This window comes from Microtus oregoni, unplaced genomic scaffold, assembly GCF_018167655.1.
Source record: "Microtus oregoni isolate MIOR12 unplaced genomic scaffold, Mior012 000176F_ref0000478, whole genome shotgun sequence".
NCBI lineage: Eukaryota > Metazoa > Chordata > Mammalia > Rodentia > Cricetidae > Microtus > Microtus oregoni.
This window is the reverse complement of record NW_024544833.1, coordinates 660,343-681,459: the sequence shown is the minus strand read 5'-3', so window position 1 is coordinate 681,459 and position 21,117 is coordinate 660,343. Positions and strand designations below refer to the sequence as shown.

At 49.2% G+C, this 21,117-nt stretch overlaps 1 protein-coding gene across 1 annotated transcript; it reads left to right on the top strand.

Annotated features, from left to right (window-relative positions):
• Positions 1 to 2,745: 2,745 nt before the first annotated feature.
• LOC121445342 (DAP3-binding cell death enhancer 1-like) lies at positions 2,746 to 17,644 on the top strand. Its single transcript, XM_041647432.1, has 13 exons — positions 2,746 to 2,875; positions 3,511 to 3,625; positions 3,708 to 3,825; positions 5,788 to 5,935; positions 7,060 to 7,203; positions 7,492 to 7,580; positions 7,682 to 7,778; positions 10,500 to 10,642; positions 11,750 to 11,908; positions 11,995 to 12,087; positions 14,458 to 14,617; positions 15,345 to 15,572; positions 16,245 to 17,644. Exons 1-12 carry the CDS (start codon positions 2,845 to 2,847, stop codon positions 15,569 to 15,571), a joined length of 1,524 nt encoding a protein of 507 aa, XP_041503366.1. The 5' UTR covers positions 2,746 to 2,844; the 3' UTR covers position 15,572; positions 16,245 to 17,644.
• The last annotated feature ends 3,473 nt before the right edge of the window (positions 17,645 to 21,117 follow it).

Here is a 21,117-nt window from a genome sequence, read left to right as displayed (position 1 = left end):
GGGCATAAGCTAGCAGGCGGCCGGGGTGCTGGGGACGCAGCCCCACCACTCATATTACAACACAGAAGTCCCAGGAGGGACAGAGCCAAGTCAGCACACTTACGGTTTTATGTCAGGCAGCACAGGGACTGTGAAAGGTGACTGTCCCAACTCCCCAAGGAAAAATATTTCTGAATAGTTCCCTGCATTCAGGCTCCTGGGCCTTCATGTGGTTTCCTCTGCTTGCAACGCCCTTTCCCCTTCTCCACTTGATAAACTTACTTGTGTTTAAAGGGCCCAACTCAAAACACAAACAACGTTTCCATGATGTACCCCCACTCGCTGCTCATGATCTATTAGAACACAACTCACAGTTCCCTGCTTAACCTCCTCCACTACCATAATCAAGACTAATTCATATTTCTTGGGCCCTTTCTATGCACCAGGACCTAGGCTAAACATTTATGTTGTTTTGAATATCACAATTACATGAGGTATTATTTTCCCTGTTTTACAGATAACAGGCTAAGTGTGCTTAAGAACCTTGCAAAGGAGTTGGTAGCAGTGCAGGCCTTTAATCCCAGAGGCAGGCAGATCTCTTGAGTTTGAGGCCAGCCTGGTCTACAGAGCAAGTTCCAGGACAGCTAGGGCTATACAGAGAGATGCTGCTTCAAACATTCAGTAATGGTAATAATAATGTCAATAATAAAATAAAAATAGCAAATGTTAAATTTTCTACACAGAGAAACCCTGTCTTGAAAGACCAAAAACCAAACAAAACCAAAACAAAACAAATAAACGCCCTACAAAGAAAACCAAGCTAGAAAATGAGAAAGCTGGCATTCACAGTGGTATTTGTGGGTCTAAAGCCTGTTGGCTGTTTGTCAGTGCTAGAGACTGAACCTGGCTTGTGCAGGACAGGCCCAGCCTCTGACACTGAGCCATAATTTCAGTCCTACAGACTCTGTCCTTTCTCTTTTTGAGGCAACGTTTCACCACATAGCCTAGAATGGTCCCGAACTCATTATCTTGAATCTGTGATCCTCCTATTCAGCCTCCCCAGGACTAGAATTACCGGGACACATCCTCGGGCCTATCTCCGAGTCTGTGAAGTGAAGCATGCCCACGGCAATGCTGCAGCATGCACGGGCAGCCTGTTTATATTGGGTTCTATGGTCTGAGCTGACAAGGACAACGGACCAGGTCTCTTCCTCAAGGAACAGGTTCCCCAGAGATATAAACTCGGATCGCTGGATTCAGAGTCCAGAGCTATAACCAGTACACCATGGGAGCTGGTGCTATCTCACAGTCTACTCCTATTCTTTCATTTATTTTTGTGAGACAGTGTCTCAGGTAGCTCAGGCTGGCCTAGACATAGGGAGCTGAGGATGTCCTTGAACTACTGATCCTCTTGCCTCTGGTTCTAAAGCCTTGTGTCACCAGACCCTACTGCAGTCTCTTCATGTACTAGAGCCCTCCTGTATTTTCGGAGGCCACACATGCTCTTCATCAATCTGTCTTCTCAGATCCTAGAACAGTGGCTGACATATGGCTCGAGACTGTTAGACAGAGAAACACAACTTTCACACCACATGCCGGGGTCCAACCGTAGGTACACCCAGTACTCTCATCCCAGATACTTCCACCCACCTAGAAGTCACATATTTGGGGGAAGCAGGAAGTCTGAACACCTTCCCCCCACCCCATAGGACTCTTCACAGTCGTGAAAGTGGGACCAGTTTACAAAAGCTAACACTGGCTGAACCTGAACCGGAGGGCTCTGACTGAACACAGTCTGTGAATCCTTAAGTATTTTGAAACGAGCAGCCACTCAAAAGCCTCAGCCTGCCGCATAAGGAAAGGGCAGTCATAACTGCTCCAGCTGGCCCTATTCTTGCACAGGGGCCCAGACAACAGAGTATCTCTGAGGGTACAGGGAAACAGCACTACTCTGTGACCTTCAGCAGCCTGAGTTCTCCTAATATTTTAGGGACTTTGACTCAGGCCAAACCACAGTTCCTGGCTGAGAGGATGAAAACAATTTCAGGAGTAGCCACTCTGATGAGATGAAGAGCTGGAGATTTTATTAAAAATAACTTTAACATGGGTATAAGCATGGCCTTAGGAGGCAAACAGGGAACAAAGTAAGGCAATACCAAAGTGCAAGTCTATACTAAGGAGGGAGTTGCAATTGTCATCGTCTTAGCCATACCTTTGGTGGTTAAGTTACATCTCAAAAACTTGCTAAGAACCACCCCCACTTCTCTCTATGGATAAGTGAATTTATAGGTTGATTCCTTGGATGGAATTATAATCAGATGCTACTAGGGTTGTGCAGGGGTGTAGAACATGTCCTTTGCCTGTAAACCGAGTTTCTGGTGAGATTACTAGAGAAACGATTGCTTTAGGCTGAGAAGGGTGAAAAGGGCCTTTAGCAACTATTAACTGTGCTGTGCAGGAATTCTTGCCTGGCCGCTGGCAAGGATTTTCTTTGCCTTTCGATCTTGACTCAGGGAGTGCCCAGGCTAAACGTAAAGAGACAAAACCGGGCTAGAACCCGGGAGCAAACCCTGCCCTAGGTACTTTGGTCCACCAACCAGCCGCCATAAGGATCCACGCACCTCCGTGGCCGTGCGATGGCGACCTGTGCCCTGGCCCCGCATCTCGTCCTTGCTGCTCTCATCTCGCCAAGCCCGCCCCATCCACCACTTCCTCCCGAGAGCACCATCTTTCCGGTAGGGCTCCTTGCTGATTGGCCGGCCGGGGAGTCGGCCGCTGGGGACTGCGCAGCGGCCGTGCTCGTCCCTGTCCGGTCCTTCGGCCTTGACCTCTCGGCTGCGAGTGCTCTATGGTGCTGGTCGCGACATGTGGCGCCTGACAGGTCTCCTGGGGCGAGGTAAGGGCCATCTACAAGGGGAGTTTCTACAGGCCATGGCCTCAGAGCTGCAGAGCTCCGCGGGAAGACAGCCGTAGCGCCAGTGGGTGGAGATAGATGCAGGGAAGGCGGAGCATAGGGGGCAAGGCTCTAGTCAAGGAGTCTGGAGCCCTTGGAATTTGAGACGTGGTAGGGCAAAGTGGGGAAGAAGGTGGAGCTTACATCCAAGGGGACGGGATAGAGTTCTAGAAGGGGAGGAGTCTATAAAAGAAAGCCAATGAAAAGAGGAGGAGTTTAGAGACACATGCTCAGCTTAGTGAGAATGTGTGTCTATAGATTTATGGTTCTAGAACAGAAGTTGCCACTCAGGCAACTCAGTGAGAATTTTTTGAGAATAAACATACGCCATTCTGAGGGGTCTTGCTTTATGGGGTGGTGGAACCTTGGGATCCTTACTAGCCTAGAATGCTGGAGGTCCTGAGTTCCATTCCCAGCACCAGAAAAACAAAGCCAAACAAAAACACTGCGCAGACAGACGTCAGTGATTCCTGGGTTCCTGGGGTAATGCTCCCTCACAGGCTAGAAGGAAGATTGTTGAGGCCATCTTTATTTCAGCCCATCCCTGTTGGTGTGACTGATCCTCTTTGCTTCCACAGCTTTTCCCCGCGTGCTGAGACCTGGCTTCCGAGGGGTAACACCAAGGCCCACCAGTTCAGATGGACCTCAGACATCCTCCACCACCCCACTGCTCCCTAGGCCCAGCGTTGTTAGGTGAGAGTCTGACATTCTGTCACATAGGGCCTCCTGCTCCCATTTTGTACAGAACTTAGTAGCCTCTAATTGTACCGTTTAGGTCAGGCTCCTGTGGTCCAAGGAGGAACAGAGACCCAAAGTGCTGTGGATGGAAAGATGCCTTCCACTGGATGTCTGCTCACGTCTCCCCAAACACTCTGCGGGATGCCATCTCGTGGGTAAGGCTTCCCCAGCCCTGTCCTGTACCTTCAGCATAGACAAGAATAATCTTGCATGGGAGAACATCCTAGCGTAGAAACAAGGGCAAGATCGTATCCACATGGTGAGGTCTGCAGCCGTGAGCGTGGTTCCTGGAAACCTTGCTGTCCCTCTAGCCTCAGCCATGCTTTTATTCTTCTCCATTCGGTAGGCATTTGTTTAACACTTTTGAGCTAAGCTCTAGGAACAGAGCAGAGAACAAGGAAGACATAATTCTTGCCTTCGTGGATAAGAAGTAGCTGATAGATAGCATGACTCACCAACAGGAACTGTTGTTCAATATTTACAAAAATCCTGCAAGGGAAATTTAACCTTCATCTCATACACAAGGACACTCAGGCTTTAGAATATCAGTAGTATATCTAACGTTACATGGCTTAAGTAGAAGAATCAGGTTTTGCTGGCCTGACATTCAAGCTGCACCACACGGTTGCTTCACCTGGTATATCTTGTAGAATCGCCTAATGAAGAGCCTCATGCATAATATTTGCTCGGTAAATATTTGTTGAACTGATCTCTAAGGTCAGGGATGCATCACAAACATTAGGTCTCCTAGGGCAGAGTCTTGGCCCACAGGCAGTGTTCCATGTAGAGATTCCAGCTATCCACCATTCTGAATGAAATGGACACACGCATATATCACTCTCAGATCTGCCACATCCCAACCTGGTACTTCATGCTTTGTACTGTAGGCAAGTGACTTGACGCCTCTGAGCCTTGCTTTTGTTGTTTTGTTGTTTGTTTTTCGAGGTAGTGTATCTCTGTGTAGCCCTGGCTTTCTTGGAACTTGCTCTGTAGACCAGGCTGGTCTCAAACTCTCAGAGATCCATCTGCCTGTGCCTCCTGAGTACTGGGATCAAAGGCGCGCACCACCCCCACCTGGCCACTTTTTTTTTTTTTTTTATAGACCTTTAATTTGGTGTCATCAGAGCTGAACATGGGATGTCTCCATGACATAGACATGGCTGTTTGGGTTTCTATGAACTGGAGACAGATTATACCATAGAGTAGGGAATATTTTTCCATTTTGTCAAAGAACTGAGCCCTAGGTTGGTATCACATCGATTCCTTCAGGGAACTGCACCCAGATTCCAGAGGCCCTGTTATCTCTAGGTTCTGTCACCACTGCCCTCGTGGAGGGTCTGCACACAGACTCTCACCAACACCATTGGCCTTATCTTCCTAATGATGGTGCCTTGTCTTCCTCCCGCCTGCAGCCCACTCATCTTCTAGTACTCTTTCCTCTCAGGCTCTTTGCAGCCCCCGATTGATTTTCTTCTTGGTGTTTCACACAATTTCTAGGTTATTGTATTTGTTTTTCTGTGTGTTTGGATTTTGTCTCTTTCAGCAAAAGATACAAATGTTATGAGGGCCGAGACGCTGTCTGTCTTAACCTGCTGTCATGCATAGTTCCTGTTGCAATAAAGAGATACTGGGGTATCACCCAATCCAGGAAGATGGGGTGAACGAGCAGCTCCTGGGATAGGAGCTGGCTCAGCTGGTCTGTGACACCTTTTCAAGCTTCCACTTGTATGTGTGTGCTCTTGTGGCTGGGTTGGGAACTCTTTTTTTTTTCCCCACAGCGTCTTTTTGCCTGCCTAGACCCTTTTATTCTGTTCCTTGCTGGCACATGCATTCAGCACGCACTTTTTAGGCACCTACTCTCACTTCACACTGCCCTGGGCTCCAGGGATACCAGAATGTGCACGGTCCACGGGCCCTGCCTCTATCATGCTTACAAACTAAAAGGGAGTGACAGACCCTAAGTGAATGATTGAAAAGAACTACAGAGCCACAAAGGACAGGCTTAAGTGCTGTGAAAGTACATGGCGTGGAGCTGCCCCCGTTCGTCAGGAAAGGCTCCCGGCAGACGATGATTGACAGGTGGGGCTGTGTTCCTGACATGCTGCTTTCTTTCCCAGGGCTCTCTGGCCGTGCTGGCCTTGCACCTGGCCAGGCAGATCCACTTCCATGCAGCCCTGATAGCAGGACCCCAGTCAGCTGAACGCTGCTCTTGGCACAGTCCCCTCTACCGCTTCCTCTCCTCTTCCTGGTGGCACCCACGCTCCTGTGAGTTCTCCATCCTCAGGGGGCAACTGGGGCAGGTTGGGAGTTTCTCTGGGCCAGGAAGTATCTCTGGCCACACCTCAGGAAAAGAGCCATCAGCAGCTCCTTGCCTTTCCTATCTGAGCCAGAGGGAGAGGAGTGTGGGGAACTGGGCCACACTGGGTGTGGGCCGTGCCTGCCCCTCCGTGCCTCTCCGTGTCCTCTATCACCTCCCAAAGAGGAAGCCCCCACACCTAGGATACCTTAGACCCCGGGTGTGGCTTCCTGCACAATCCTCGACCAGTGCAGTTCAGTCCTGCAGTGACTGTCAGTAACTGAAACTATTGAGTGTGTGTTTTGGGTTGTGTGCAGAAAGCATATAGCCACATGATTGAAGCTCTGGAGTCAGACTTTAAGAATTCTAACTTCCCAACTACTGCTTACTAACTACTCTGGTGTCCCTGAAGAAATCAGTTTTGGTCTCCCCATGCCTCAGTTTCCTTATCTGTAAAATGGGGTGATAATAAAGGGGATTCCTTGGGAAGACCAAATGAGTTAATATGTGTCAGGGACTTAGCATTGCGCCTAGCACGTAGTATGCGCTTGGTCATCATCAGTTGGAATTTTAGTTCTTATGTTAGCATTAAGCAGAAAGCTGGGTGCTAGGCTACAGTAGTGAATCAGGTAGGCACTCCCAGCCTCTGGGAGGATTCAAGCGATCTGTGCTCAGGGTGGGAGATCAGCATAAGTATGAATTTCAGTGGAGCAGTGGTTCTCAACCTCCCTAGTGCTACAGCTCCTTAATACAGCACCTCATGCTGTCAAGACCCCCAACCATAAAATTATTTTTATTGCTACTTTATAACTGTAATTTTGCTGCTGTTAGGTATCGTAATGTAAATATCTGTGTTTCCCTATGGTCTTAAGCGACCCACAGGGATCGTGACCCACAGGTTGAGAACCGCTGCTGCTGCAGAGGAAGGCAGGGAAGGCAGGCCAGAGGGGTGGAAGAGGAGCCGTGGGAGGGAGGAGTCTCAGGAGTTTCACAGTTCTTCCTCAAGCCTCAGGGAGGACGGACTGGCAAGTGTTCCAAGCTCCCAAAGATTGGACCCCTTTTTTACCTGACCTTCTTGCTGGCTTCTCTCCAGCACTTCGGAGGCATGTTCTTCCCAGGCCTGACCACCCAGCTCCCACATACGCTGGCCTCAGGGAACCAAGGCTGGGCCAGAAAGAACCCTCCCCTCAGTCCCAGTGCTGCCCTGAGACTGGCCTTCTGAATCTACCTGAAGAAGGTGCGACCTCACCTAATACCTGTAGAGTGGGGAGGGGGGTGGATGGACCTAACACCCGCAGGAGGGAGGGACTGCTGGACGGACCTAACACCCCCAGGAGGGGAGGGGCTCGTGGATGGACCTTTGTTGCACCGTGCACCCAGATAAAGAGCTGTCATCCCCGTGAAGCCTCTTGCTTTCTGGGGTGATCGAGAGTTACTGAATATAGGGCAGACTGGAAGAGAAAGAAGGGAGAAGTCATACCTTTCTCCTCCCCCTGACACCTGGGTATCCGCCTTTCCCTTGCAGAGCCCAGTGACTTTGACTTCTTGCATGCCAGCAGGGACTTCACATCCCAAGCAGAGGCAACCGAGGCCTGCCCCCCTGGAGAAACAAATGTATGTTTCAAGTTTGGTACCCTGGATGCCCACTCCTCTCTTGGGGCTGGTGGAGAGCCAAGTGACCCATACCTTGATGCTGCCTTCTGTTTCTTCCCCAGGAACAAGACAAGTCCAAGGCTCTTCCCCTAGAGGAGGCTGTGACTTCCATCCAGCAACTCTTTCAGCTCAGTGTTGCCATTGCTTTCAACTTCCTGGGTACCTGATTCCCCTCCTCAAGGCGGGAGGATGAGGAAATGGAAAGGGCATGGGTTGGGTAGAATACAGCAGAGTAGAGAGTGGTTTAAACAAAAGAGGTTTATCTTCTCTGGGTAGGTAGACCAGATGTGGCATGCTGGTTCAGTGGGGTCAAGGACCCATCCTAGTTCTTACGTGTTCAGCTCTCATCTTGAGTTCGGTATTAGTCATTCCAGCTCCTGCTTTCCTGTTTATATTCTTGGCCGCTGGGTGGAGAGACAGTAAGCTAGAGGACCCCTACTTTCCTTATGGGCCTAACCTTGCTCTTTATAGAGGTACGTAGGCCACAAAGTCGGCTTCTGGCCGTCTGTTATAGAGGAGGCTGAGAGATGTAGTCTTCAGCCGAATGGCCATGTGCTTCCTTGAGTAGTCTGTCCTGTGTAGACAGTAGGAAATTTTACAGGACACCCAGCATTCTCTATCATGCTTAGAAAAGAGCAGGCTCCTGCAGTTTGCAGCAGGCCCCAGTGCATAATGGGGAAGAACCCTTATCAAATCTGGTGACTCCACATGACTTGGCTATTTGTCCTGGTTCTATGGTGACTTGACTCTTGTCTCAAACCATCTAAAGGGGAGCCTTGTATTCCCAACAGCACCTGTTGGGACCTAGTAGTTGGAGACAGGGAGGAAGAGGCTGGGTCTCATTCAGAGCATATTTACTGATTATTGCTAGCCCCTGCCGGGAGATGTGGTGGTTCTTTACTCTCATGGTGTTCACATGTGGATTGAAGGATAGTAGACAGTAAACTGGACAGGTACAGTGGCCCATGCCTTTAATCCCAGCATTTGGGAGGTGGAGACAGGCAGATCTCTGAGTTCGGAGCCAGCCTGATCTATAGAGCAAGTTCCAGGACAGCCAGGGCTACACAGAGAAACCCTGACTCGAAAAAACAAAAAAGAATGTCAGATGATAAATGTTATGAAGAAATTGAACAAGGGGTTGTTTCTCTAACTTGGGCAAGGAACAGCTTTTCATGGAGAAGTCTGCTGGAAGGGAGACCCTTGAGCTAAGCCTGGCTGACAGAGGCCAGGTTTGTTCCCATTTGGAGAAAGAGATCTCCAGCAGAGAGAGAAACGAGAGTAAGGTGCTGTGACAACATTGAGGTTTATTTGTTAAGGGACAAAAGAGAGGTGACTGTGGCTGGAACTTAGCCATCATAGGAAGGAGAGAAGGATGAAGTCAGAGAAGCAGCCAGGAGCCAGCTCAGGTAAGGTCTTCCGATCCCAGGAAGAGTAGGGATTGCCTACGTGACACAGGAAGGCACTGGAGCAGGAAGAAGGATGGTCATGTGATCTGACTTACTCTTCCAAAGGTCTGTGTGGCTATTTACAGACCAGCATGGATTGAGGGGGGCCGGAAGGGAGACGTGAGACCAGGCAGGAAGACTTGCTGAGAACTAGGCAGGACGTGATGAGGGCTTGGCCATGGCTAAGGCAGCAGAGCCAGAGGAGCAGAGGAATCCTGATGAGCTGGTGGTGTCTTCTGCCCCTCATGTCTCCTTCCCAAGGACAGAGGACTCCGTGCACTCGGGACAGTAGATTTTCAGGAGGCAGGGAAGCGAGTGTAACTCTGCTTGCTGAATAGGGTGCAGCTTTTTCCTGGTTGGCTTTTTTTGTGATTCTGAGGGCAAGGCTCTTCTCAGAACCCTCCTGCCCATTCCTCCATTCATATATTCATTTATTCAGCAAGTGCTGAGCCCTGTGGCAGTGCACAAAGGCAGCACAAGCTATAATCATATTTTGCATTTATGTAGAATTTTCATCCCATGCAAAATTACTTCTCCGTTCTTGTTCTGCCTGCCTCGAGGATTTTACAGTATAATTGAGGAGACGGGGCTTATTCTTTTGTACCAGCTGTGTCCATAGACAAAGGTTTGATATATTAGGAAAGCGCTAAAAAGAGTTTAAGCCCCAAGTGTGGTCTGAAGGTTCTAGAGTAGAAACAATGGGAGGCTTGGTGATAGAGGCAGAACCCAGGGTCTCAGTCAGAAGCCAGTTTGAGCAAAGATGAAAATTGACAAAGTTGAGTCCTGCCTGTACATTTTCTATTTCCTTAATGCCTGGGCAAAGCAAAGGGCCCTGACTTTGGAGAAGGATGTCAGCCAGGCATTGGCTGTCTTCTGCTGAGGCTCTTCCTTGCCATACAAGAGTAGCTGAGCAAGATCACCTGTGCGGTGCAGGTGTGCAATGAAAACCTTCTCCTTGCTGACATAAGCCCAGAATCTTGGGGATCTCTTGGCCTGTCGAGCGTCAGGGGGAATGGGAATCAAGGCAGCTCCAGAGAACCCAGGGGCCAGCACTGATAGTCTCTCAAGGTTGCTGCTGTCAGAATACTTAAGAGTTCTTTTCTCTCATGAGAATCTTCTCTGCCTGATTAAAATTCACACTCCTGACAGAGTCGCATTGGTGGGGAAGAGCACAGGCATATGATTGACAGCCCAGGGGAGGGGTTGTTCCCGAAGGCCAGATAAGCAAGCACAGCCACCCCATCCCTGGCACCAGCCTCCAGCCCCACCCCCATGTCTCTGGCACCAGTGAGCCAGCTGGAGAAGTGAGTGCTGCACAGCTGTGTCCCGCACAAGAAGAAAAGAGGGATTCTGGGAAGGAATGAGCAACCTGAGTGTCTGGTGGAGGATGTGGAAGGTCACAGTAGGAAATGTGTTTGTGCTCCATTTCCTACAGGGACAGAGAACATGAAGGCAGGGCACCACACAGAAGCCTTCTCTTCCTTCCAGAGAGCCGCAGACCGTGGCTACAGCAAAGCACAGTACAACGTGGGCTTGTGTCTGGAGCATGGCAGAGGCACACCTAGGGACCTCGGCAAGGTACCGTCCCATTCCCAGACCCAGTGAGCTCAAAAACTGAGTAGTAAACAGCAGGGGCTGATAGTTCAAAGTAAGCCCTCCTAAATTATAGACGTGTACTCCAGACTCAGGGAGGGCAGGCATTTTGCCTTTCTTTGCAACTGTACTCTCAGAGCCTAGATTGTACCTAGATAAGTAGGTTAATTTTAAGATAGAAGGGTAGGTATGAAAGGGTGTCGTATGTAGAATATTTTGTTGAGCTGTATGTAAAAGGAAAGGGGATAATCAACTTGATGTTCTTATGTCTACAGGACCTTAACAATGATATATCAGATCTAAGTCAACAGGGAAAGACATTCATGGTATACTGCTATGTCTCTTTCTCCATATAGGTGTATATTCATATATATATATATATATATATATATATATATATATATATATAAAATGTATAGTTCTGGAAAGATGGCTCAGTGGTTAAGTGGACTAGCTGCTCTTTCAGAAGACCCAGGTTCAATTCCCAATACCCACATGGTGGCTCACAACCACCTGTGATTCTAGTTCTGGGGACTGACATTCTCTTTGGCCTCCACAGACACTATACATGTGTAGTGCACAGACATACATGTATGCAAAACACCTAAGCACACAACAACATATATATAGTATATACATGTACACAAGCTTACATGTGTAAGTGTATACACAGTATGTGCAGCGTGTATAACATATCCATGGGGAAAACTTGGAAGCCTATACACTAAAACTTTAATAAAGAATGATCTTAATTGAACAGGGTAACACACACTGTAATTCCATCACTGAGGCAGGAGGATTTCTCCACTTTTGAGGCCAATGTGGGCTGTATGGGTAGTAACAGGCTGCAGGAACTCTATCTCAGACTCTCTCTCAAAAAGACAATCGGTCAAACACACCAACAAAAACTCCTGATGCTCTTATGAGGCAGGATATCTTGGGCTTTTATGTTTGTGCTCTGGGTTTCTGTTTTTAATTTTGACTTAACAGCATTTACCGTTCTAACCTATAATGATTTGAATGGCTTTTAATATTTCATTCAAAGAAAGAGGCCAATTACCTACAGACTGATAATTTCTCCTGTTGCCCCAGGCTATCCTCTTTTACCACCTGGCCGCCATCCAGGGCCACAGCCTGGCTCAGTACCGCTATGCCCGGTGCCTGTTGCAAAGTTCAGCCTCTTTGTCAGACCCTGAGCGGCAGAAGGCAGTGTCGATGCTGAAGCAAGCTGCAGACTCTGGCTTGCAAGAGGTGAGTGCTATCGATGGGGTCTGTTCTGAGTGAGGTGTGCAGAGCCTGAAAGTGACTAATGTGTCCTTTTCTTCCCTCCCTGCTAGGCCCAAGCTTTCCTTGGGGTGCTCTTTACGAAGGAGCCACACCTGGATGAGCAGAGAGCCGTGAAATACCTTTGGCTCGCAGCCAGCAATGGGGTACGTGTGCTATCTCTGGTCCGTACATGTTGGGGATCAAGTCTGATAAGAAAAGGAGTTTGGGAACTGGTTCTGAGCTCTGGGCTTATTATACGTTTTCCAGGAGCCTACGGCTAGCCACACCCTGGCTCCCACTGACCCACTGTGTGACCTTGGACAGGGCCACTGGGGTGCTGAGTTTGAAGGTGGGGACACTGCTCGGCGGAGGTGGAAATACTTGCTCTCAGACATTGTGAACTGTGGCACAGCCGAGCTCCTTCCCTCCAGCTCCCCAGCCTGTCGCTACTCACCACGTATTGAGCTATCACTTCTTGATTCAGACTTTTCAACCAACCTAATAATGCCCGCTCTGCCTGCCCCTTCACAGGGTTGTTAGGAGTATCGGACCAAGGTGACAGGCGTGCAGGCTCTCTGTGAGCTGTACCCTTGACGCGTCCTTGCGGTGGCCTTGGGAAGTCACACACATGAGAGAGGGCTACCTGATTGTCCGACCTGGGTGTTGGCATTCAAGCGGCATAGCCCAGTTTGTTTCACGGGGAATTGGTTCCGTGGGATGTTGATGAGGAATGCCAAGGGAATGGGCCCTTGGATCTCAGGAGCACTAAGTGAAAATAGTTGTTTTGCGTTTAGACAGTTTACAGAGTAAAGAGCTCTTTATCACTGAAATGCCAAGGTGATCTGTGGCTTGCTGGATCCCTGTTGTAGCTGTAGGGGTCAGAAGTCCTGGATTGGAGCAGGCGGTGTGCACAGTGTCATTTCCCTGCCTAGGGCACTCCTGCTTCTCTTTGTTCTCTGACCAGCAGACTGACAACACTATCGCATCAGAATATTTAACCCCGGCCACTCTGTGCTCCACACAGTACCTGGAGTCTGACAAAGGAGGACAGCTAGCAGCAGCCAGCAATTGCACTGTAGCTCTTCTTCCTCGGAGGAGCGGGCCTGCTGTCCATATGCCGGGTACACCCTGGGCCTTCTGGCCTGCTAGGGTTAGACCAGCATGCTAAAAGAAGGGGTGCGCAAAGGGATATATGTCCCCCACTGTGGAGCACTGTGTTGGGACACAGCCCTTCCACTCTTCAACCTCTCAGAAACTGGGTTGGTCACTCGGGGCTTATTCTGTGTGGTGTTGCAGGGTAGGTGTCATGGTTTAGATAAAAGCCGTTTAGTTCCCTGAGCGTTGGCAGGGGCCACGAGGGGAAGCCAGGTTCCACCACCCAAGGCCTCTGGGTCCCAGGCGGGTGGGAGGTAGCGGGTGAGAGACCTCGGCGGGTTGGCGGGGCAGATGAGGTGGATAGACACCATAATAGACGCCATACAGAGAAAGTGAATATAGTTTATTAGTTTATTTAGTGGGTTATAGAAGGGAAGGGGAGAGAGAAAGTGAGAGGTGGCACATGCTGGTAGAATTTACTGAAGAAGAGGCCTCAGCTACCTCTTCTGAACAAAGCCAGAACAGAGGAACCCAGGCTAGAAGCAGAAGGAAGATCTGCTTGTCTCTTAAAGGGACAGGACAGACCATTACATTGGGGTTTAGGTCTTACATATGACTGTTGCTTTGTTCTGCCCTAGCCTGCAACTCTAAATCTACTGTATTTCTTACCGACTTTGTCCTTTATGTCACATAAGTGGGAACAGAGTATGTAGCAGAAACTTGTGGCACATAAAGGAGCAATGGGACCATGGTTGAGAATCTGTAGAATTTTTTTAATTGAGAGCTTAAATATGCTAAGAGCTCTCTAGTAAGGGAGGAGGACTCAGTGGTGTGAGAAGCTGGAGGGGCGTGTCATGCTAGTTGCACTGACCTGAGCACTTTCCGTACAGCGAAGCCTAAGTACGTAGTGCTTCTGTTAGCCCTGTCCCATAGCCGAGGAAACTGGGGTACCTGGGTTGGAAGCCAGGAAGGCTAGCCATGCACGCCAGGGTCCTGATGCCTACTTGTCTCACAGAGGAGTGTCATGTCAGTGAGGAGGCAGAGCCCAGGGCGGTGCAAGGGGCAGACCATGAGGAAGACATGGCTTGTGCTGTGGTTTCTCTGGGAGTCAGGAAGGCGGGCCTGGCTTTGGGAAATCTCTGTACACTGGCCTGTCAGAAGGCCGAAGCTTGCCTCCTGGCGTCCTTCCCATCTAAGGCCAAGTCCTTCTGTAGTCTTTTCTTAGCCAGTCTCAGCAAGAGAAGTCTTCACACTGGTGGGGTGGAATCTCCCTAGGCAGGGGACCCAACTCCTTAGGCAAGCACTGGGCCTCTAGTATTTCATGGTTGAGGAGCTTGGAATGTGGCAGGCTGATGGATGAAGCTCAGCATCCCTGCCTGGCTCCATCTCACTCCTGGCTAGGCATTCCTGTTCTTCAGTTTGTCTGTCTTCTCATTTAGGACTCCCAGAGCAGGTTCCACTTGGGAGTCTGTTACGAGAGGGGCCTTGGTGTTCAGAGGAATCTGGTCGAGGCTGTGAAGTGTTACCAGCAGTCAGCAGCCGTGGGGAATGAACCCGCCCAGGAGAGGCTTCGGACCCTCTTCAACGTAAAGGCAGCAGGTAATGCAAGCCAAGGCCTGGTTCCTTCTAAGCTGAGTGCCCGGCGACAACAAAGGGTGGTGGCCCCAGTGTTAGCTAGCAACCTGACTTTCAGAGAAAGGTAAACTTGTGTTTTGAACTCTGCTGTCATTGAACTGAGACTCTATGACCTTGATTTCTTCTCTGACAATCAGAAACACAGTAGAATTAAGCCCTTAGCTTGTAAGCACTACATTTTAGTAAAATAATAGGCTAGCACAGCCGGTCCTGGTGGCGCATGCTGGGAATCACAACATCTGGGATGCTGACACATACATTCTCAGGCTGGCTTGGGTACTATAGCAAGACACTGCCTTTAAAAATAAAGCATAACATAGTCTAGCACACAGTAAGTGTTCAATAAACCAGTAAATGATGGTTCCTGCCATGATTTTTTGGGGAGAGCCAATGTCTTGAGGCTGACTGAAATACCTTTCTAGGGCTATGAGAGCACCACTGAGTCACTGGGGCTGAGCCCCATTAGCAATGCCAGAGGAGCCAGATCCTTTAAGAAGTCCCTGCCCTGCCAGGCATAGTGGCACATGGCTTTAATACCAACACTTGAGGCAGAGGCAGAGGCAGGTGTATCTCTGAGATTGAAACCAGTATAGTCTACATAGAGAGTTCTAGGACTGTGTAGGGAGACCCCGTCTTAAACAAAGATCCTGCTAGAACTGCTGGAATAAGCATTGCTGTCTTCTCTTTGTAGCCCCAGGGCCCAGCAACCCGTCCATGACAGGACTGAAGTCTTTCTCCAGTCCCTCCCTCTGTAGCCTGAACACCCTGTTGGCAGGTGCCTCAGGCCTCCCTCATGCCTCAAGCACTGGGAACCTTGGCCTCCTCTGCAGAAGTGGCCATCTTGGAGCCAGTCGCGGAGCCCCCAGCAGGGCCATACCATCCTTAGAAAGAAGTCTCGTGAGACTGGGTTTCGGCTAAGGTGAGATAAAATACAGCCCTGGCTAGGAAAAGGGTGGACTGGAGGTTGGGTGGCAGCAGAAATTGGTTAGTACCCTTCCTAGAGTAGCAATTCCAGTTCGTGCTCGGGTGCCCATGTATTTGAAGTGCAAGGCTAATCGGTGACTTTGTCCTTTTTTCCACTTGGTAGCCTCCTAAATAGCACCAAAAATATTCATTCAGTGACCCCAGAGACTCCATTTACCACTTTTGCCTTTGTTTTTGAGCAAATAACTAACCTTCTCTGTCCCTGTGCCTCAGTTTCCCTACTCTTAGACTATATCATAGTTTCCAACAATCCTTGATGTGTACATGCCCCTGATAGTTGACAAGATTTTACATGGCATGTAAATTCAGATGCTTTACTTCAGTAGTATGTTTAATAGATAATGCCAAATATAGTGGAAAGATTGGCCTATAATTCTTTTACACTTATGTACAAAGCTGAAGGGTAGTGACTTAAAGCATCCTGTCCAATGGAGCGCAGATTCAAAGGTGATGGAAGTTTGGGGGTGTTCTCATGAGTGGCTGAACTTGGGTGTCACCAGCATTCTCGCCTTGTTCATCCCTGACGGACTCGTGATCGTTTTCATCTTCGGTGTGGAAGGGAGAGGTTGCCTGGATGCTTACATGTTTCTGTTTCGATTTTCTTCAGACCTCCCTGCCTGAGAGCTCTCAGAGATATCACAACTTGAATCCCAAAGAAGAGGCCAGTTAGCTCCTCACCTCCCCGGGAGCGTCCAGCACCTCCCCAGCACCATAAAGAAGAGGAATGCCTATGAAGTCCTAGGTTCTGGCTCCACCACTGACCCAGCTGTGCCACCTGGAAACAGTGACCCGATTTTCCAACATTATTTTCTCAATTCTAGCCCAAGCACAATAGCATGTGCCCTCCTGCCTTAACAGACTGAGGTGCAGCCATTTCTCTGCATAAAGGACCTTAGTTCTTGCTTAGGGTTCTGAAGGCAGAGTGATGCCCACAGTTCTATGACCTAGAGTCACCAGGCCACCAGGCATGGTGCAAGTACCTTTAATCCCAGCACTTAGGAGACTGCGGCAGGGGGATCTCTATGAGTTCAAGGCCAGCCTGTTCTACAAAGCGAGTTGCAGGACAGCTAAGGCTACATAGGGAAACCCTGTCTCAAAACAAAAACAAGAGATCCGGATGAGGATCAAAGCTGACATCATGACTCCAGCCCAGACTTCTGGTCTACCAGTTCACACTGTAGTGTTATTTGCAAACATTATCATCACCCGGCAGGTGTGGGGGTATCAGGAGAGATTAGACACCTGGAGTCTTGGAGTCAGAGTATTGAGAGCATGAGTCCTTTTTGGAAAAGGTCGGGTAGGATTATGCAAGTGTTTAATAAAACAGATGGTGGGTTATCTCCTCTCTCTTGCCCTTGAGTGTGTGGGGGAGAGCCAGGGAGATGGGCAGGGGGAGCTGAAAGCTGAGGCTCCATCCTCATCTCTAAACTCTCCATTAACCAATTTAAAAGGACTTAAAAGCTCTCCAAGAGAGAGACTTAGAAAAAAAAATGACTTCTGAGTCAACGCTAATGACTCCAATTACTGAATTTGTGAATAGCTGTTCCCTGGCTTCTGGAAATTAGCCCAAGTTCAATAGCAGAAACGTGGCTGTGGGCAGGGGGTGGGAGGAACTGAGGACCAGCACGTCCCCCCACCCCGAGACTGTTTCCTTGTCCAGACAGCATGATCAGTTCAAAGGTGGGAGGGTTGGGGGGGATAGCTGTGCACACTTTCTTCAGCTGCCCACCCCTCCCTCTCCTAACTCCTGTGTGGTCTTAGCTATGCTGTTCTAGCACCTTCCTGAAGCCCCAGTGCCTCCCCTGCTCCCTGCTTCCTTCCCAGATTTGCCATGTATACCACCCTGACCCCTGTTGGACACCTTGTATGATGCCTCCCACAGACATAGGCACCTGGTCATGTCCTGACACTTAGAACAGTGTCCCAAGCAAGGTGAAGGCTCCATGTTCAGAGTTTGAAGCCCTGCAGTACACTAACCACTGTGGCAAAAATAAAAAATAAGAAAGGTTCCTGTGGTCGACTAAGTTTGGGAAGCACTGCCCTTGATAGCCCCTTTTTATAAATTCATAACACATCCAGAAATGTGAGTTCCAGGAAGTTCTGCACTAAGACAGAAGCAACGGAGCCTTCCTGGGTGCCCTGAAAAATGTCACCACAGCATTCTCAAGAGTCTCACTCACTAAGCAGCTTCTAAGTCATTTGGGTCCCCTGAGCCCTGCTTGCTTCCCCAACCGTGTAGGTCAGACAATAATCCTGGTGTCCTGCCGTGATGGTATCTAAGCTTCTCCCTCCTACTCAGTCCCTGCTGGGTTAAACACAGACTGGGTGCCCAAGTTTGGGGTGGGGTATTTCTAAACTTTCCAGCCTTGGAAAGAAGAGCCTCTGCTGGGGGAGAGGGAAGGAGATGTTCTCTTAAGAGATGTTATCAGGGGCCCCAAGCCTGTGACTTTGCAGGCACTGTGGTCTCAATGCAGTCACTGCCAGTATCAGTACAGCCCCAGGGGACAGGCTTCATGGACAGACTCCATACTGCTGCACTTCTGCCTTTCAAATTCTATTAGTGACTCATCAGTGCCCCGAGAGAAAATGGGAGAGGAGGACAGGGAGGTGGCCCCACAGCAGAGCCAGTTTGGCTGGGGGGATGCAGGGCTCCATGCCTGTCCACGAAACCAGTTCTTCAACCATGAGACCTTTCAGCAAAGCTGTACTGATGATGCTGTGGTGGGAACAACCGTTCAGACCGTGAGATCGTTGTTACTGATACAGTGCAGGGCACTCAGTAGGTGCTCAGCGAACACATCTCTGCCCAGCAACAAGTCTACACATAGTTTTGGGAATGGATGAATGATTATGCCTTTCTCCCCTCTGTGATCATTATGCTACTTCCGACACTTAGAAATTGTTCAAGAAATACAAAATATAGGGGCTGAAGAGATGGCTCAGCGGTTAAGAGCATTGCCTGCTTTTCCAAAGGTCCTGAGTTCAATTCCCAGCAACCACATGGTGGCTCACAACCATCTGTAATGAGATCTGGTGCCCTCTTCTGGCCTGCAGACATACAGACAGAATATTGTATACATAATAAATAAATAAAAATTCATAATCCTCTAAAAAAACGAAATACAAAATAGAGCCAAGTGTGGTGGCTTCTGTCTGTAATCTTAGCACTCGGAGAGGCTGAGGCAGGAGGATTGCCTTGAGTTCAAGGCCTACAGAGAGAGACGTTGACTCAGACAAGTTTATTGAGTGATGCTGATGTTGCCCTCGTAGTATGCACCATTCTTAGGAGGAGCTAGAAAACACTGACCTAGTTGGCAGGTAAATATGATTTGCCAAGTTGGTAATATGCTGTCTCCTGCCTCCCCCACTCTGTCTTTTTTGGGAATTTGGTTGCCTTCAGAGTCCCAAGGGTAGTGATGCCATCACATTCTTGTTTCAACCGGAGGAGAGGTAGGGTCAGTGAGCTGCAAGGCTGAAGTTGGTGACAGCCGGGAAGACTGCTTGTCAATCTCTGAGCTGCCCCAGGCTGAGTGAACACTGCCTGGCACTCTTGGTGCCGGAGAACGGCTGACTATTGATTTAAAAAAAAAGAAATGTCCCTCTGTGCTTTCCAAATTAAGACGACATTTAACTGAGTGCTTGCTGGCTTGCCTGCTCTCTCTGTCTCCCAGGGGACAGAGCCCATCTTGGTGGAAACTGTTTCAAGTATGTCCAAAGCCTTAGCTTTGACATCTTGGCTGATGTCAAGAAATTTCTGTAACCTTCCTGTTCAGCACACCCAGTTCTGTCACCATATGTACTGCCTCGTTCTGAGCCCATTGCGGGGAGGGGATGGGAAAAGTGCTGGTGTCAGCGCGCTGGGAAGGGATACAGCACCAGCCCTCACGGCACACCCCCACTTTGACAAAACAGCACTGCCCAGGAGTTCTCTGGGTCCTGCAGGGAGGGTGAGGACAGACCTAGAGGGCTGCAGCAGTGGTCCTCAGTCTTAGAGAAGTCAAAGTCCACTTTGAAAATCTGATGAAGGCACTCTTCCAGCCCAGAGGAGAGTGTATCCATCCCTGCTCAGTGTGCAGTCTAGCCGTTCATGGATCCTGAAGCCCAGACACCATAGGTTAACCTGTGATGGAAGCCAGGAATAGTGGCTAACATGCCTGACAGCTCAGGACACTGAAGCAGAATTGCCAAGTGGTCAAGTCCATGGCTACATAGTAAGTTCCAAGTTGGCCTAGGTTACACTATGAAACTATCTGAAAGAAAGAAAGGAGAGAGAGGTCTAATGAGCTGCTCTGCAGGTAAGATGCTTGCCCCTAAACCTGACAACCTGATTATTGATCCTTGTAACCAACAGAGTAAAAGGGGAGAATTGACCCCCTACAGGTTGTCCTCTTAACCTTCGCATACAGGCCCTGTGGTATGTATGCCTCCTGGCCCCCCCCCTCAAAAGATAATAAAAATTTTAAGTGGCTAAGCCTGGTGATACATACCCTTAATCCCTGCAACCAGGAGGCAGAGGCAAGCAAACCTTCGTGAGATCAAAACCAGTCTGGTTTACCAGGCCATCAGGGCTACACAGTGAGACCCTCTTAAAAAAAACAACAAAAACCCCACTGTAATGTAGAATATGTTAAATCCCAAATTCCTGATCCCAGATCCTAGCTTTTCAGCAGACCTGCTGTGTGGCCTGTGCACGTCACAGGTCATTTCATCATTCCATGTCCTTGGCTATAAAATGAAGAGCCGAGAGCCAGGTGTGACAGTCGTAGGGCAATCCCAGTTCTTGGGAGGTAGAGTCAGCAGGATGAAGAATTTGTCCTCAGCGCTAACAAAGAGTCAAGACTGAAAAGTTCAGACTCTGTGTCTGCAAATGGTTTAGTGTCTTGAAGCCATGCTGCATAAACTTTGACAGGTCATGTGTTTCCTCGGGAATCTGATGAGAACTCTGTGTCTTCTTCTCAGATAAAAATACTTACGCACGCACAAAGCCCTGTCTGTTATGCAGGGTTCCAAGGACCGGAGCTTTAGGACTAGAGTGATACACTTAGTCTTTTTTTTTTTTTCTAGATAGGGTTTCTCTTTGTAACTCTGACTGTTCTGGAACTCACTCTGTATACCAGGCTGGCCTCAAACCCACAGAGATCCACCAGCCTCTGCCTCCCGAGTGCTGGGATTAAAGGCGTACGCCACCACGGTCCAGCTTGGTTTAGTGTTTCTAATGACCAAGTCTCAGCCATGGTTCCAGCATCCCTAGGTCGTCTGCCCACTCCATCTCTCCTCTGCCTGCAAGTCCTCTAATAACTTGCGAGATCAGCATGGTCTACTTTGTACTACAGTCTTCAGACTTGGCTTTTACATAGTAGAACTATTCCCACCCTCCAATGAAGTCCTATCTGGAGCACCAACGTAAGTAAAAGGAAAGTCTGAAGCATGTGTTTACCCATTTATTCAGTCATAGGGCCACTTAGCTAGTATCTCTAGTG

What these genes read in the sequence shown, in the direction of transcription:
- LOC121445342 (XM_041647432.1), top strand. Translation starts at nt 2,845, where the DNA reads ATGTGGCGCCTGACAGGTCTCCTGGGGCGAG. An exon ending in GCCCCCCTGGAGAAACAAAT is followed by an intron (nt 7,581 to 7,681) that starts GTATGTTTCAAG and finishes TTTCTTCCCCAG; the next exon opens with GAACAAGACAAGTCCAAGGC. An exon ending in GGCTCGCAGCCAGCAATGGG is followed by an intron (nt 12,088 to 14,457) that starts GTACGTGTGCTA and finishes CTTCTCATTTAG; the next exon opens with GACTCCCAGAGCAGGTTCCA.